This window comes from Eucyclogobius newberryi, unplaced genomic scaffold (assembly GCF_026437365.1).
Source record: "Eucyclogobius newberryi isolate DKJ021-1_F unplaced genomic scaffold, fEucNew1.0.hap1 SCAF_1, whole genome shotgun sequence".
In the NCBI taxonomy this organism is placed as follows: Eukaryota; Metazoa; Chordata; class Actinopteri; order Gobiiformes; family Gobiidae; genus Eucyclogobius; species Eucyclogobius newberryi.
The window spans coordinates 52,970,892-52,988,445 of NW_027315723.1; the positions used below are offsets into that span (position 1 = coordinate 52,970,892).

At 53.9% G+C, this 17,554-nt stretch overlaps 1 protein-coding gene across 3 annotated transcripts in view; it reads left to right on the forward strand.

Moving 5' to 3' along the window:
* LOC140362610 (neural cell adhesion molecule 2-like) overlaps positions 1-17,554 on the forward strand; it is a 535,654-nt gene that overhangs the window by 375,566 nt on the left and 142,534 nt on the right. For all 3 annotated transcript variants that reach the window (XM_072448723.1, XM_072448705.1, XM_072448713.1), the window contains exon 6: positions 5,337-5,454. In XM_072448723.1, coding sequence (XP_072304824.1) covers positions 5,337-5,454 — 118 coding nt within the window. The remainder of the gene's footprint in view (positions 1-5,336; positions 5,455-17,554) is intronic.

The window sequence follows — 17,554 nt, forward strand, 5'->3', positions numbered from 1 at the left end:
ACACAACGCACATTTTTTATTCTCATAACTATTTAGTTTTTTGGAACATGGAATAAGTTTCTGTTCACTTAACTGTAATTATCTATTTTTGTACTGACACCCCCATTCTGAAGGCATTTCTCCTGACGCAGTAGTTTATTCCTGTAATTGAATAAATGCGAGCTATATAAATGTGAGATGTATAAGTTTAATGCCATACTGTGGAACCTTCTGGTAAAAGCATGAACAAAACAGAAAGGTTACACCAGACTTCTAGAGGCCGCACAAGATTGCACCGTCTGAAATGATGATATTTCATGCAGACGCAATGAAGACAAAAGCAAACTGATATTGTTCTCATCTTTCGTGTGTTACCGCAGAAACCAACCACAGTGCAGAAAACAAGGCTTCTTCCTGCTTCCTCGCTGCCCTTTCTGTTTTGCCTCCTCTCTTAAATGCTGGTTGTCTTACTCTGCTCCTCACACCCACAGTTGTAGTTGTTTTGGGCGTCGGGCTCAGCGCTCGTGTCCTTGAGCGTCACAGTTTGGAGTCGTCAATCATCTCAGTCCGACGGAGCGAGAGGAAGAAGCGTTTGAAAAAGCTCGGGCTCAATTTGACAGCGATTACCGAGCAGGATGTGTCGTGTTTGGGTGCGCTGTGGAGAAGGGTGTTAGAGAGAGGCTGAGGCGGTGGATGTTCTGCTGCTGCGGGTATGTTTTTTTGGCAGGGCAGCTGTTAAATAGGAGAAAGAGGGTATGGACATTAAGCAAAAAGCTGGGGCCGGGAATCTAACCCACTATGTGGTGGTAGCAACCACACATGTGCAGTACTGTATGTACTGTATGTACTGTATGTACTGTATGTACTGTATGTAGATGTGCAGTACTGTATGTACTGTATGTAGATGTGCAGTACTGTATATACTGTATGTAGATGTGCAGTACTGTATGTACTGTATGTAGATGTGCAGTACTGTATATACTGTATGTAGATGTGCAGTACTGTATGTACTGTATGTAGATGTGCAGTACTGTATGTACTGTATGTAGATGTGCAGTACTGTATATACTGTATGTACTGTATGTAGATGTGCACTACTGTATGTACTGTATGTAGATGTGCAGTACTGTATGTACTGTATGTAGATGTGCACTACTGTATGTACTGTATGTAGATGTGCAGTACTGTATGTACTGTATGTACTGTTTGTAGATGTGCAGTACTGTATGTACTGTCTGTAGATGTGCAGTACTGTATGTACTGTATGTACTGTTTGTAGATGTGCAGTACTGTATGTGCTGTCTGTAGATGTGCAGTACTGTATGTACTGTATGTACTGTCTGTAGATGTGCAGTACTGTATGTGCTGTATGTACTTTTCAATCTGGTTTCCGCAAACATCATTCTACGGAAACCGCATTGTTGAAAATGTCTAGTGACATTATGATGTCTGCTGATTCTGGGAAATGCACTGTTTTAGTTCTGTTGGATCTGTCTGCACGGTTGACCTTTGACACTGTCGACCATCATATCCTGTTGAACAGACTGAGGGACCTGATTGGACTATCTTGGGTGTTGTCTTTGACAAAGACATGTCTTTAGAGCTCTAAAGACATGTCTTTAGAGCACCACTCCAACGACGAGGAACTGTTTCTTTCAGTTGAGGAAAATCTCTAAGCTCAGGAAAATGGTAGTTATACTGGAAGTTATAATTCATGCATTTGTGTCTCACGTTTAGACTACTGTAATAGTTTTTTTTTTCCTGTCTTAACAAGAAGGAACTCTCTCGTCTGCAGCTGGTCCAGAACTCTGCAGCGAGGATCTTGACCCGCACAAATAGAAGGGCCCACATTTCACCCATTCTTAAAGCCCTTCACTGGAGCCGGTCTCCTACCGGATACAGTTTAAAATCCTTGTTCAGACTTTTAGAGCTTTAAATGGTCAGGTCCCATCGTACATTATCGATCTGATTAAACCGTACACTCCCTCTCGCTCACTAAGGTCCTTGGACCAGGAACTGTTGCTGGTTCCTCGCACCCGTTTTGGGACCAGAGGAGACCGATCCTTCCAGGCTGTTGCCCCCAGACTCTGGAACGATCTTCCGTTCTCCTTACGGTCACTGGACTCAGTTACTGCTTTTAAGGCTCAGCTCAAAACCTTTTTATTTAGTCAAGCCTTTTAAATGCACTTGATTTAGCGGCTGATTTGACTGTATATTGTTGTATATGTATTGTTCACTGTACGTTTTTTGTGTTTTTATCGTTTTATTCTGTGTTTGTGAAGCACTTTGTGACCTCTGTCTGTGAAAGGTGCTATAGAAATACAATTTACTTACTTACTTACTTACTACTGTTTGTGGATGTGCAGTACTGTATGTACTGTATGTAGTGTATGTAGATGTGCAGTACTGTATGTAGTGTATGTAGATGTGCAGTACTGTGTGTACTGTATAGCACTATAATAATACACTTGTTGTGTTGTTGTGACGTGAGCTAGCTCCGAGCGAGCCCACCAGCCCCCCCCCCCCCCCCCCGCGCCCTCCGGCCGCGCTAAAGTACGGCGTGTCGTCGGTACACGTTTATATACACGTTTATATGAAAGAGGAACTTCACCAACGATCGGGACACACACTGGAATCGCTTTAAATTAACTTGTTTTGACTTTATTCGGCTGGATTGAGTGTTTTCGTCATGTCGTTGCGATGTGTCTTGGCTCTGAGTCCCCCGGCCCCGCCCCCCACTCTCCGGCCCCGCCCCCCGGCCGGCGCCGGAGCCGGGGGGCGGGGCCGGCGCCGGAGCCGGGGGGCGGGGCGGAACTCATGAAACTGCAGAGAACAGTCGTCTTACCCGGAGATCGTCACGTTATCCCGTCGCAATACTGACCTAACCTAATACTGATGTGCAATTCTGTCATATGTGCAATTACTGTGAAATTCATGTGCAATTCATGTGCAATTACTGTGAAATTCATGTGCAATTCATGTGCTGTCGTGACACATATTCATGTGCAATTACTGTCGGGATCACACGCAATGGTATTTATTTATTTATTTGTCTATGGGAGTTTTTATTTATTTATAGGAGATCTTCTACTGAAAGTGTTTTTCAGACTTCCTATAAGTGATCTGTTCTTCTGTATCTACCTCTGGATCTACCTGCGTTGCACCAATGAAATTTCCCCATGTGGGACAATAAAGGAATATCTTATCTTATCTTATCTTATTAGTACTTTTTGGCCTCTTGAATGAGTTTCATGTTGCAGTGGGCGTGGTGAGCTGTGGTGCTTTTAGGAGCTCCTCTGCCTAAAGGTCATGCCTTACATGACCTTTTTATTCTTGAATAAAACTGTTGAGTTATTGTAATTACCGTTTCTTTTGTTGAGAAATTAATGTTGAGGTTCACTTTGTCGCTACAGGGAAACAACGTGTCCAGAGGAAAAGACCGTTTGTCTGTCATGTAGTAGCGTCGTACATATATATACATATACATACATACATACACACATATATATATATATATATATATATATATATATATATATATATATATATATATATATATATATATATATATGTATAAATATACTGTATGCTGTCCCTGATGTTGGTGTTCTTGTGGGAGCCACACATGGTGTTGTCGTCCCGCCTCTTCCACAGGGCGTGGTTCACGTAGAGGCTCAGGTTCATTACCGTCCTCCATCTTACTTTGTTTTCATTCCTTATCCCCAAGTTATTCTTTACCCAACAGCACTTTATCTCCACGACTCCCTCGTGACCCCGAATATGTGAAAATAAGTGCTCACATTTTGTACTTTTGGAGGATAAAATCAATTAATTACTGCCGCCATAAAAAACACTCCCAGATGTCCAGAAAATGCTACAATTCTCCTTGGATTGGGCGAAGTATGACAGCTAAAATATGAAAAAGCCAACAATGTAAGCGAGCAGCTGCCAGCAACATGGACGCTCCAGAAGAGGCGACATCTGTTCGTAAAAACTAAAGTCCGACAAACTCAATTTACACACTTGATCTACTTGAGCGTTAGGACATCAAGGCCAAACCAGTCGATAGGGGGAGGAGCTAGAGCTATTTTAGATATAACGATGGACAGAGTGGACACAGGAGAACGAGGAGGCCAGTGTTTTATGAAATGCAAGTAAACACACACGTCTATGACCAAAACGAAAGTAAAGGCCATAAGAATAAAACAAATGGCACTTCTGTTACTAGTAAGTACAGCTCCAGCAATAGTAAAGGAGGTAATGGTGAGAAAAGTGTACTACTGGCTCACTCAGAGTACATTTTATGCACCGTAATAGTAGTAGTAGTAGTAGTAGTAGTAGTAGTAGTAGTAGTAGTAGTATTTGTCATGATAGAAGTTACATATGAAGTAGTAGTTTGAGTCTGCAAAGTGGTCCAGGTAATCCTGTGTGTGGAGGACAGCTCCGTGCTGAAGCGCCTTGAGGACCACACCCTCTGACCCCTGACCACACCCTCTGACCCCTGACCACACCCTCTGACCCCTGACCACACCCTCCGACCCCTGACCACACCCTCTGACCCCTGACCACACCCTCTGACCCCTGACCACACCCTCCGACCCCTGACCACACCCTCTGACCCCTGACCACACCCTCCGACCCCTGACCACACCCTCTGATCCCTGACCACACCCTCTGACCCCTGACCACACCCTCTGACCCCTGACCACACCCTCCGACCCCTGACCACACCCTCTGACCCCTGACCACACCCTCTGACCCCTGACCACACCCTCCGACCCCTGACCACACCCTCTGACCCCTGACTGGGCCTAGAAATTCTGTCCATAAAAACTATGAACAGAAGCAGTGACAAAGCGCAGCCCTGAGGAGTCCCTCATGGGAACAGGTCTGACTCACTGCAGTGAACACAGCTCCTGCTCCGGTCATACAGGGACTGGACAGCCCTGAGCAAAGGGCCCCGAACCCCGTACTCCCGGAGCACCCCCCAAAGGACACCCCGAGGGACACGGTCAATAGCCTTCTCCAGATCCACAAAGCACATGTGGACTGGTTGGGCAAACTCCCATGAGCCCTGGAGCACCCGATGGAGAGTCTAGAGCTGTTCCAGTGTTGCACCACCAAGACCTAAACCTGCTCCTCCTGAATCTGATGGTGATTTGAGCCAAGATGGTGATTTAGAACACAATTTCAAACCAACTAAGGCTTTTTTTGTTTAAATATCTGAACAAACGTAGTTAAAAGCAGATGGATTCTGAATGGGACACAACAAGCACGAAAAAGAGAATCGTTGTAGTTAAACGTGGCAAACATCATATGCACTTGTGACATTTGTGTTTCTTCTTTTGTCTCCGTAGTGCCTCCAGAGTTGTCCGTTTTCCAGCAGTCTTTTAACGCCACGGCCGATTACCAGGAGTCTATCACTTTCACCTGCATCACCTCCGGATCCCCTGACCCTCTGGTAACGTGGCACAGGTAAGGCCGCTCACTACGACACCCCATCTCTAAAGACTTGAGTGAATGCAGCGGTGCAAAGGTTTGACTTTGAGACGCATTTGACCCAGAGCTTCTCCCGCACACGGCCCAGCGCTGCAGCTTTCCCACAATGCATTTCACTCTAGTGTTTACAAACTTAGCAACTTAGCAGCGAGCGCTAACAGGAAACAGTGGAAAGGAATGTCTTGATATTTGAAATAAATGTGATAAAGCATTTAGCTTTATGACATGGGCGGTTTGGCGCTCAGACCCCGGTAGAAGACATTAGGGACGCTCCATCATGGAATTCTATTGGACGTCTCCCCCCAGGTCTGGAGACTGGTGGTGGTAGATATGAGGAGAGGGTAGAGAGGATGAGGACGATGAGAGGGATGCTGAGGAGGAGGTGAAGTCCGGTGAAGCCCGGTGAAGCCCGGTGAAGCCTGGAGAAGCCCGGTGAAGCCCGGTGAAGCCCGGTGAAGCCCGGTGAAGCCCGGTGAAGCCTGGTGAAGTCCGGTGAAGCCTGGAGAAGCCTGGTGAAGTCCGGTGAAGCCTGGAGAAGCCTGGAGAAGCCCGGTGAAGCCCGGTGAAGCCTGGAGAAGCCTGGTGAAGTCCGGTGAAGCCCGGTGAAGCCCGGTGAAGCCCGGTGAAGCCCGGTGAAGCCTGGTGAAGCCTGGTGAAGTCCGGTGAAGCCCGGTGAAGCCCGGTGAAGCCTGGTGAAGCCTGGTGAAGTCCGGTGAAGCCTGGAGAAGCCTGGAGAAGCCCGGTGAAGCCCGGTGAAGCCTGGAGAAGCCTGGTGAAGTCCGGTGAAGCCCGGTGAAGCCCGGTGAAGCCCGGTGAAGCCCGGTGAAGCCTGGTGAAGCCTGGTGAAGTCCGGTGAAGCCCGGTGAAGCCCGGTGAAGCCTGGTGAAGCCTGGTGAAGTCCGGTGAAGCCTGGAGAAGCCTGGAGAAGCCCGGTGAAGCCCGGTGAAGCCCGGTGAAGCCCGGTGAAGTCCGGTGAAGCCTGGAGAAGCCCGATGAAGCCCGGTGAAGCCCGGTGAAGCCCGGTGAAGCCCGGTGTGGTGGTATAATTGGACACATGTTAAGTGCAGGCCGTTTATGTTCAAACTTTTCCAAATGAGCCGCACTCACAGGACAAACGTGAACTCACCCTAAAAGCACTTTTCACAACTCTCTGAGGAAAACTATCGACCTTTAGCATCGCAGAGAACAGCTCTTATTTACCCCGGAATAGATGTGTACAATTATCTGTACATTTGGAAGGCACAAGAGTCAGGACCAGTTCAATCGCAGCCACTTATTTTATATTATCTTTTTGTCATTCAGGATTCAAAAAATAAATTAAAAATAAAGAAAACAACAACACAACACAACCTTAAAAAGCTCCGCTCTTGTCCAAAGTCTAGAATCTTCCTTGTGTCTGTTACAGCGTCGGTCCAGCAGATTGTGTCATCCATTTCTTTTTCATGGCCTTTTTCTTGCCCCAACAGTATATTCCAAAGATGTCCATTGATCGTGTCCGCGGCAGGAGTTTTGAGGCCCAAATACAAAGTTCTGAAATTGAGTGGGACGGTCTATAACACTGTTTACTTGTGAATAATGTGCATTTTCACATGGTGCTTTCCCATTTATGGATGATATAATTAGTAGAGTGTGCAAAGTGTTAATACATTTATATAGTTTAGGTATTTTTCCCCTTGAAAGTTTATATTTATAAGCTTAAATACATATCTCAGAGGGTTATAATGGTCATTACTATGTTTAGTCCTGTTGAATTCTTTCAACATATCAAAGCTTCAGGGGGTTAAACTTACATCTTGACTTAACATCTTAAATGTAGCTCTACACACGATAGTCCACATCCAGAGTAGTAAAGGGTCTATAAGAGGCACACTCCTTTTCCTCTTTTGGTATCAGGGATATGACTTTCAAACTCGGAGGGGTCTGACGTTTTAAGGGCCCAGTTCAAAGTTGCTGAAAGCAAAGAGAGTGTTTCTTTTCGAGCTTTAAACCGCTCTGAGGAGAAGACATCGCTCCTGGAGATGGTTCTGTAGTGTTTTGATCACACTGTTGGAAATACAGGGTGTGAGGTGCTATTTTGTTTTTCTTGAATCCTGGGCGCCTCCCTGTGGAGAGGCCCCGGGGAAGACCCAGGACACGCTGGAGGGACTATGTCTCTCGGCTGGCCTGGGAACGCCCCGCTATCCCTGTGTCTGGGGTGAGGGTGGTCTGGGAGTCCCTGCTTAGACTGCTGCAATACCTTGATATTGACATTATCAGACCTCATGGTTTATCAGCGTCTGGTCTATGTAGGAGCACATATTCTGGACGAAGCCCCCTGTGATGTCCCCTCCTCGCCTCTGTGATGTCCCCTCCTCGCCCCTGTGATGTCCCCCCCCTGTGATGTCCCCTCCTCACCGCTGTGATGTCCCCTCCTCGCCTCTGTGATGTCCCCTCCTCGCCCCTGTGATGTCCCCCTCCTCGCCCCTGTGATGTCCCCTCCTCACCGCTGTGATGTCCCCTCCTCGCCCCTGTGATGTCCCCTCCTCGCCCCTGTGATGTCCCCTCCTCCCCCTTGTGATGTCCCCCTCCTCGCCCCTGTGATGTCCCCTCCTCGCCCCTGTGATGTCCCCTCCTCCCCCTTGTGATGTCCCCTCCTCGCCCTTGTGATGTCCTCGCCCCTGTGATGTCCCCCCCTGTGATGTCCCCTCCTCACCGCTGTGATGTCCCCTCCTCGCCCCTGTGATGTCCCCCCCTGTGATGTCCCCTCCTCACCGCTGTGATGTCCCCTCCTCGCCCCTGTGATGTCCCCTCCTCACCGCTGTGATGTCCCCTCCTCGCCCCTGTGATATCCCCTCCTCGCCCGTGTGATGTCCCCCTCCTCGCCCATTTGATGTCCCCTCCTCGCCCCTGTGATGTCCCCTCCTTGCCCCTGTGATGTCTCCCCCTGTGATGTCCCCTCCTCACCGCTGTGATGTCCCCTCCTCACCGCTGTGATGTCCCCTCCTCGCCCCTGTGATGTCCCCTCCTCGCCCCTGTGATGTCCCCCTCCTCGCCCCTGTGATGTCCCCTCCTCGCCCCTGTGATGTCCCCTCCTCGCCCTTGTGATGTCCCCCCCTGTGATGTCCCCTCCTCGCCCCTGTGATGTCCCCTCCTCGCCTCTGTGATGTCCCCTCCTCGCCCTTGTGATGTCCTCCCCTGTGATGTCCCCTCCTCACCGCTGTGATGTCCCCTCCTCGCCCCTTTGATGTCCCCTCCTCACCCCTGTGATGTCCCCTCCTCACCGCTGTGATGTCCCCTCCTCGCCCCTGTGATGTCCCCTCCTTGCCCCTGTGATGTCTCCCCCTGTGATGTCCCCACCTCGCCCCTGTGATGTCCCCCTCCTCGCCCCTGTGATGTCTCCTCCTCGCCTCTGTGATGTCCCCTGCTCGCCCTTGTGATGTCCCCCCCTGTGATGTCCCCTTCTCACCGCTGTGATGTCCCCTCCTCGCCCCTGTGATGTCCCCTCCTCACCGCTGTGATGTCCCCTCCTCGCCCCTGTGATGTCCCCTCCTCACCGCTGTGATGTCCCCTCCTCGCCCCTGTGATATCCCCTCCTCGCCCGTGTGATGTCCCCCTCCTCGCCCATTTGATGTCCCCTCCTCGCCCCTGTGATGTCCCCTCCTTGCCCCTGTGATGTCTCCCCCTGTGATGTCCCCTCCTCACCGCTGTGATGTCCCCTCCTCGCCCCTGTGATGTCCCCTCCTCGCCCCTGTGATGTCCCCCTCCTCGCCCCTGTGATGTCCCCTCCTCGCCCCTGTGATGTCCCCTCCTCGCCCTTGTGATGTCCCCCCCTGTGATGTCCCCTCCTCGCCCCTGTGATGTCCCCTCCTCGCCTCTGTGATGTCCCCTCCTCGCCCTTGTGATGTCCTCCCCTGTGATGTCCCCTCCTCACCGCTGTGATGTCCCCTCCTCGCCCCTGTGATGTCCCCTCCTCACCCCTGTGATGTCCCCTCCTCACCGCTGTGATGTCCCCTCCTCGCCCCTGTGATGTCCCCTCCTTGCCCCTGTGATGTCTCCCCCTGTGATGTCCCCACCTCGCCCCTGTGATGTCCCCTCCTCGCCCTTGTGATGTCCCCTCCTCGCCCCTGTGATGTCCCCTCCTCGCCTCTGTGATGTCCCCTGCTCGCCCTTGTGATGTCCCCCCCTGTGATGTCCCCTTCTCACCGCTGTGATGTCCCCTCCTCGCCCCTGTGATGTCCCCTCCTCGCCCCTGTGATGTCTCCTCCTCACCCCTGTGATGTCCCCTCCTCACCGCTGTGATGTCCCCTCCTCACCCCTGTTATGTCTCCTCCTCCCCCTTGTGATGTCCCCCTCCTCGCCCCTGTGATGTCCCCTCCTCGCCCCTGTGATGTCCCCTCCTCGCCCTTGTGATGTCCTCGCCCCTGTGATGTCCCCTCCTCGCCCCTGTGATGTCCCCCCCTGTGATGTCCCCTCCTCACCGCTGTGATGTCCCCTCCTCACCCCTGTGAAGTCTCCCCCTGTGATGTCCCCTCCTCACCGCTGTGATGTCCCCTCCTCACCGCTGTGATGTCCCCTCCTCGCCCCTGTGATGTCCCCCTCCTCGCCCCTGTGATGTCCCCTCCTCGCCCCTGTGATGTCCCCTCCTCGCCCTTGTGATGTCCTCCCCTGTGATGTCCCCTCCTCACCGCTGTGATGTCCCCTCCTCGCCCCTGTGATGTCCCCTCCTCACCGCTGTGATGTCCCCTCCTCGCCCCTGTGATGTCCCCTCCTTGCCCCTGTGATGTCTCCCCCTGTGATGTCCCCACCTCGCCCCTGTGATGTCCCCTCCTCGCCCTTGTGATGTCCCCCCCTGTGATGTCCCCTCCTCGCCCCTGTGATGTCCCCTCCTCGCCTCTGTGATGTCCCCTGCTCGCCCTTGTGATGTCCCCCCCTGTGATGTCCCCTTCTCACCGCTGTGATGTCCCCTCCTCGCCCCTGTGATGTCCCCTCCTCGCCCCTGTGATGTCTCCTCCTCACCCCTGTGATGTCCCCTCCTCACCGCTGTGATGTCCCCTCCTCACCCCTGTTATGTCTCCTCCTCCCCCTTGTGATGTCCCTCTCCTCGCCCCTGTGATGTCCCCTCCTCGCCCCTGTGATGTCCCCTCCTCGCCCTTGTGATGTCCTCGCCCCTGTGATGTCCCCTCCTCGCCCCTGTGATGTCCCCCCCTGTGATGTCCCCTCCTCACCGCTGTGATGTCCCCTCCTCACCCCTGTGAAGTCTCCCCCTGTGATGTCCCCTCCTCACCGCTGTGATGTCCCCTCCTCACCGCTGTGATGTCCCCTCCTCGCCCCTGTGATGTCCCCCTCCTCGCCCCTGTGATGTCCCCTCCTCGCCCCTGTGATGTCCCCTCCTCGCCCTTGTGATGTCCTCCCCTGTGATGTCCCCTCCTCACCGCTGTGATGTCCCCTCCTCGCCCCTGTGATGTCCCCTCCTCACCGCTGTGATGTCCCCTCCTCGCCCCTGTGATGTCCCCTCCTTGCCCCTGTGATGTCTCCCCCTGTGATGTCCCCACCTCGCCCCTGTGATGTCCCCTCCTCGCCCTTGTGATGTCCCCCCCTGTGATGTCCCCTCCTCGCCCCTGTGATGTCCCCTCCTCGCCTCTGTGATGTCCCCTGCTCGCCCTTGTGATGTCCCCCACTGTGATGTCCCCTTCTCACCGCTGTGATGTCCCCTCCTCGCCCCTGTGATGTCCCCTCCTCGCCCCTGTGATGTCCCCTCCTCACCGCTGTGATGTCCCCTCCTCACCGCTGTGATGTCCCCTCCTCGCCCCTGTGATGTCCCCTCCTCCCCCTTGTGATGTCCCCCTCCTCGCCCCTGTGATGTCCCCTCCTCGCCCCTGTGATGTCCCCTCCTCGCCCTTGTGATGTCCTCGCCCCTGTGATGTCCCCTCCTCGCCCCTGTTATGTCCCCCCCTGTGATGTCCCCTCCTCACCGCTGTGATGTCCCCTCCTCGCCCCTGTGATATCCCCTCCTCGCCCCTGTGATGTCCCCTCCTCGCCCCTGTGATATCCCCTCCTCGCCCCTGTGATGTCCCCCTCCTCGCCCCTGTGATATCCCCTCCTCGCCCCTGTGATGGCCCCCTCCTCGCCCCTGTGATGTCCCCTCCTCGCCCCTGTGATGTCCCCTCCTCGCCCTTGTGATGTCCTCGCCCCTGTGATGTCCCCTCCTCACCGCTGTGATGTCCCCTCCTCACCCCTGTGATGTCCCCTCCTCACCGCTGTGATGTCCCCTCCTCGCTCCTGTGATGTCCCCTCCTCACCCCTGTGATGTCCCCTCCTCACCCCTGTGATGTCCCCTCCTCACCGCTGTGATGTCCCCTCCTCGCCCCTGTGATGTCCCCTCCTCGCCCTTGTGATGTCCTCGCCCCTGTGATGTCCCCTCCTCACCGCTGTGATGTCCCCTCCTCACCCCTGTGATGTCACCTCCTCACCGCTGTGATGTCCCCTCCTCGCCCCTGTGATGTCCCCTCCTCACCCCTGTGATGTCCCCTCCTCACCCCTGTGATGTCCCCTCCTCGCCCCTGTGATGTCCCCTCCTCACCCCTGTGATGTCCCCTCCTCACCCCTGTGATGTCCCCTCCTCGCCCCTGTGATGTCCCCTCCTCACCGCTGTGATGTCCCCTCCTCGCCCCTGTGATGTCCCCTCCTCACCGCTGTGATGTCCCCTCCTCGCCCCTGTGATGTCCCCTCCTTGCCCCTGTGATGTCTCCCCCTGTGATGTCCCCACCTCGCCCCTGTGATGTCCCCTCCTTGCCCTTGTGATGTCCCCCCCTGTGATGTCCCCTCCTCGCCCCTGTGATGTCCCCTCCTCGCCTCTGTGATGTCCCCTGCTCGCCCTTGTGATGTCCCCCACTGTGATGTCCCCTTCTCACCGCTGCGATGTCCCCTCCTCGCCCCTGTGATGTCCCCTCCTCACCGCTGTGATGTCCCCTCCTCACCGCTGTGATGTCCCCTCCTCGCCCTTGTGATGTCCTCGCCCCTGTGATATCCCCCTCCTCGCCCCTGTGATATCCCCTCCTCGCCCCTGTGATGTCCCCCTCCTCGCCCCTGTGATGTCCCCTCCTCGCCCCTGTGATGTCCCCTCCTCACCCCTGTGATGTCCCCTCCTCACCCCTGTGATGTCCCCTCCTCACCGCTGTGATGTCCCCTCCTCGCCCCTGTGATGTCCCCTCCTCGCCCTTGTGATGTCCTCAGCCCTGTGATGTCCCCTCCTCACCGCTGTGATGTCCCCTCCTCACCCCTTTGATGTCCCCTCCTCGCCCCTTTGATGTCCCCTCCTCACCCCTGTGATGTCCCCTCCTCGCCCCTGTGATGTCCCCTCCTCACCCCTGTGATGTCCCCTCCTCACCCCTGTGATGTCCCCTCCTCACTGCTGTGATGTCCCCTCCTCGCCCCTGTGATGTCCCCTCCTCACCGCTGTGATGTCCCCTCCTCGCCCCTGTGATGTCCCCTCCTCACCCCTGTGATGTCCCCTCCTCACCCCTGTGATGTCCCCTCCTCACTGCTGTGATGTCCCCTCCTCGCCCCTGTGATGTCCCCTCCTCGCCCCTGTGATGTCCCCTCCTCACTGCTGTGATGTCCCCTCCTCGCCCCTGTGATGTCCCCTCCTCACCGCTGTGATGTCCCCTCCTCGCCCCTGTGATTTCTTTAGCCTCGTTAGCTTGTGGGGAAATGGGTTTTCTGCCGAGGCTAAAGTCCTTCAGTTTTGATTGTTTAGTTCTCGAAGCATCGCCTCCCTTGCCTTTTCAGAGTTTAGTCATTGCTTACAGCGTCTTGCTCCTCGGTTTCTGGGTGAAAAGGAGATTTTAAAGGCAAATGCCGGGTGCAGGGTGCAGGGTGCAGGGTGCAGGGTGGAGGGTGCAGGGTGCTGGGTGGAGGGTGCTGGATGGAGGGTGCTGGGTGGAGGGTGCAGGGTGCTGGGTGCAGGTTGCTGGGTGGAGGGTGGAGGGTGCTGGGTGGAGGGTGCTGGGTGGAGGGTGGAGGGTGCAGGGTGCTGGGTGGAGGGTGCAGGGTGGAGGGTGCAGGGTGCTGGGTGCTGGGTGCAGGGTGCTGGGTGGAGGGTGCAGGGTGCTGGGTGCAGGGTGCTGGGTGGAGGGTGCAGGGTGCTGGGTGCAGGGTGCTGGGTGGAGGGTGCAGGGTGGAGGGTGCTGGGTGGAGGGTGCTGGGTGGAGGGTGCAGGGTGCTGGGTGCAGGGTGCTGGGTGGAGGGTGCAGGGTGGAGGGTGCTGGGTGGAGGGAGCAGGGTGGAGGGTGCTGGGTGGAGGGTGCTGGGTGGAGGGTGCAGGGTGCTGGGTGGAGGGTGCAGGGTGCAGGGTGCTGGGTGGAAGGTGCTGGATGGAGGGTGCAGGGTGCTGGGTGCAGGGTGCTGGGTGGAGGGTGCAGGGTGCTGGGTGGAGAAGTGCGACTAGTCAGTCAGCGTTATAAACAGAAGTCCCACATTCAGAAGATGATCCATACATTCTCTCACTTTAGATTAACAGTTTATTGCTGTGCTCAAAGCATCCATGTTTGTTTAAATCTTGAGTCTTGTTTCATGCTTTAGGAGCCTAATTAAGGTACAGAAAAAGGCATCATCTCACGTAACAATGATACAGCAGTTGTCCTAAACAAGTGCTGACCTTTCCAGCGAACATCATCACGATGACTAAAGTGGTGTTAAGTGAGCCCAATATGCAACAGTAACGAGCAGGTATCTCTTTACACAGGGCTAATGTCCGACCTGAGCACTGCACTGTTATTATAGCATGCGATGCATTAGCCTTTTAAATGGTGACACTTCTGCTCTGACTGATGCTACTTTAATCACTGTTTAAGGGCCTTTGAGTGCTGCCAGTGGAACGCCGATGCATCACTTAGAAAAGAAAGACTATAGACACAAGCATTCTGTTTATTCTATGGGGGCAATAGGGAAATGGCAAATGGGGTTTTAATGGTGTAACAGCATGGACAAGAACACAGGGAGCATTTGTACACAGCCTGACGTCCCATCACGCCACAATCAAGCATTTTAATTATTCTAAACTTTACATCTGACATATGGACCGTGACTTTGAGGAATACAACGGTTTTATGGTTGTTGCATATGTAGACATTTGTCACCGTCTGAAATGTCAATAGATTTGCAGAATGATATGTCACTCTTGCTAATCAAAGCTGCTGTCGCACAGTCACGTGAGCGGCGTGACATTAGCAGTCACAGTCACGTGAGCGGCGTGACATTAGCAGTCACAGTCACGTGAGCGGCGTGACATTAGCAGTCACAGTCACGTGAGCGGCGTGACATTAGCAGTCACAGTCACGTGAGCGGCGTGACATTAGCAGTCACAGTCACGTGAGCGGCGTGACATTAGCAGTCACAGTCACGTGAGCGGCGTGACATTAGCAGTCACAGTCACGTGAGCGGCGTGACATTAGCAGTCACGTGAGCGGCGTGACATTAGCAGTCACAGTCACGTGAGCGGCGTGACATTAGCAGTCACAGTCACGTGAGCGGCGTGACATTAGCAGTCACTGTCACGTGAGCGGCGTGACATTAGCAGTCACGTGAGCGGCGTGACATTAGTAGTCACGTGAGCGGCGTGACATTAGCAGTCACTGTCACGTGAGCGGCGTGACATTAGCAGTCACTGTCACGTGAGCGGCGTGACATTAGCAGTCACGTGAGCAGCGTGACATTAGCAGTCACTGTCACGTGAGCGGCGTGACATTAGCAGTCACTGTCACGTGAGCGGCGTGACATTAGCAGTCACGTGAGCGGCGTGACATTAGATGGCAGAGAATGGCAGTGGATTTGAGTTTTGAAGCTTGTAACTTGACTAAAGGCACGTTCACGCTTTGTTGGGTTCTGATTTGAGCCCAGTTGAGTCCAGATGTAGAGGTGGTGTTGTAGGTGGAGCTGTAGGTGGTGCTGTAGGTGGTGTTGTAGGTGGAGCTGTAGGTGGAGCTGTAGATGGTGCTGTAGGTGGTGTTGTAGGTGGAGCTGTAGGTGGAGCTGTAGATGGTGCTGTAGGTGGAGCTGTAGGTGGTGCTGTAGGTGGAGCTGTAGGTGGTGTTGTAGGTGGAGCTGTAGGTGGAGCTGTAGATGGTGCTGTAGGTGGAGCTGTAGGTGGTGCTGTAGGTGGAGCTGTAGGTGGTGTTGTAGGTGGAGCTGTAGGTGGTGCTGTAGGTGGTGTTGTAGGTGGAGCTGTAGGTGGAGCTGTAGATGGTGCTGTAGGTGGAGCTGTAGGTGGAGCTGTAGGTGGTGCTGTAGGTGGTGTTGTAGGTGGAGCTGTAGGTGGAGCTGTAGATGGTGCTGTAGGTGGAGCTGTAGGTGGTGCTGTAGGTGGAGCTGTAGGTGGTGTTGTAGGTGGAGCTGTAGGTGGTGCTGTAGGTGGTGTTGTAGGTGGAGCTGTAGGTGGAGCTGTAGATGGTGCTGTAGGTGGAGCTGTAGGTGGAGCTGTAGGTGGTGCTGTAGGTGGAGCTGTAGGTGGTGCTGTAGGTGGTGTTGTAGGTGGAGCTGTAGGTGGTGCTGTAGGTGGAGCTGTAGGTGGAGCTGTAGATGGTGCTGTAGGTGGAGCTGTAGGTGGAGCTGTAGGTGGTGCTGTAGGTGGAGCTGTAGGTGGTGCTGTAGGTGGAGCTGTAGGTGGTGCTGTAGGTGGTGTTGTAGGTGGTGCTGTAGGTGGTGCTCCTGTTTGCTCCTCCTCACCTGACTTCACCTCAGAGCGGTTCTGCTGTAGGTGGTGCTGTAGGTGGTGCTGTAGGTGGAGCTGTAGGTGGTGTTGTAGGTGGTGCTGTAGGTGGAGCTGTAGGTGGTGTTGTAGGTGGAGCTGTAGGTGGAGCTGTAGATGGTGCTGTAGGTGGAGCTGTAGGTGGAGCTGTAGATGGTGCTGTAGGTGGAGCTGTAGGTGGTGCTGTAGGTGGAGCTGTAGGTGGTGCTGTAGGTGGAGCTGTAGGTGGTGCTGTAGGTGGTGCTGTAGGTGGTGTTGTAGGTGGTGCTGTAGGTGGTGCTCCTGTTTGCTCCTCCTCACCTGACTTCACCTCAGAGCGGTTCTGCTGTAGGTGGTGCTGTAGGTGGTGTTGTAGGTGGTGCTGTAGGTGGTGCTGTAGGTGGTGTTGTAGGTGGTGTTGTAGGTGGTGCTGTAGGTGGTGTTGTAGGTGGTGCTGTAGGTGGTGCTCCTGTTTGCTCCGCCTCACCTGACTTCACCTCAGAGCGGTTCTGCTGTAGGTGGTGCTGTAGGTGGTGCTGTAGGTGGAGCTGTAGGTGGTGCTGTAGGTGGAGCTGTAGGTGGAGCTGTAGGTGGTGCTGTAGGTGGAGCTGTAGGTGGAGCTGTAGGTGGTGCTGTAGGTGGAGCTGTAGGTGGTGTTGTAGGTGTGCTGTAGGTGGTGTTGTAGGTGGTGCTGTAGGTGGTGCTCCTGTTTGCTCCGCCTCACCTGACTTCACCTCAGAGCGGTTCTGCTGTAGGTGGTGCTGTAGGTGGTGCTGTAGGTGGTGTTGTAGGTGGTGCTGTAGGTGGTGTTGTAGGTGGTGCTGTAGGTGGTGCTCCTGTTTGCTCCGCCTCACCTGACTTCACCTCAGAGCGGTTCTGCTGTAGGTGGTGCTGTAGGTGGTGCTGTAGGTGGTGTTGTAGGTGGTGCTGTAGGTGGTGCTGTAGGTGGTGCTGTAGGTGGTGTTGTAGGTGGTGCTGTAGGTGGTGCTCCTGTTTGCTCCGCCTCACCTGATTTCACCTCAGAGCGGTTCTGCTGCTACAGAAACACGGCAGCCTGTGATTGGTTCATAAATGTTCTGCACGGACGCTCGCTCAGATTAAAACTTCAGGCTTGACATTTATGTGGCAGAGCGTTTATTCTAAAGAACGATGTTTGTGAAACTGGAAGAGTCAACTTTACATACTCACAGAATACTCACAGAATACTCACAGAACACTCACAGGATACTCACAGAATACTCACAGAATACTCACAGAACACTCACAGAATACTCACAGGATACTCACAGAATACTCACAGAATACTCACAGAACACTCACAGAATACTCACAGAATACTCACAGAATACTCACAGAATACTCACAGAATACTCA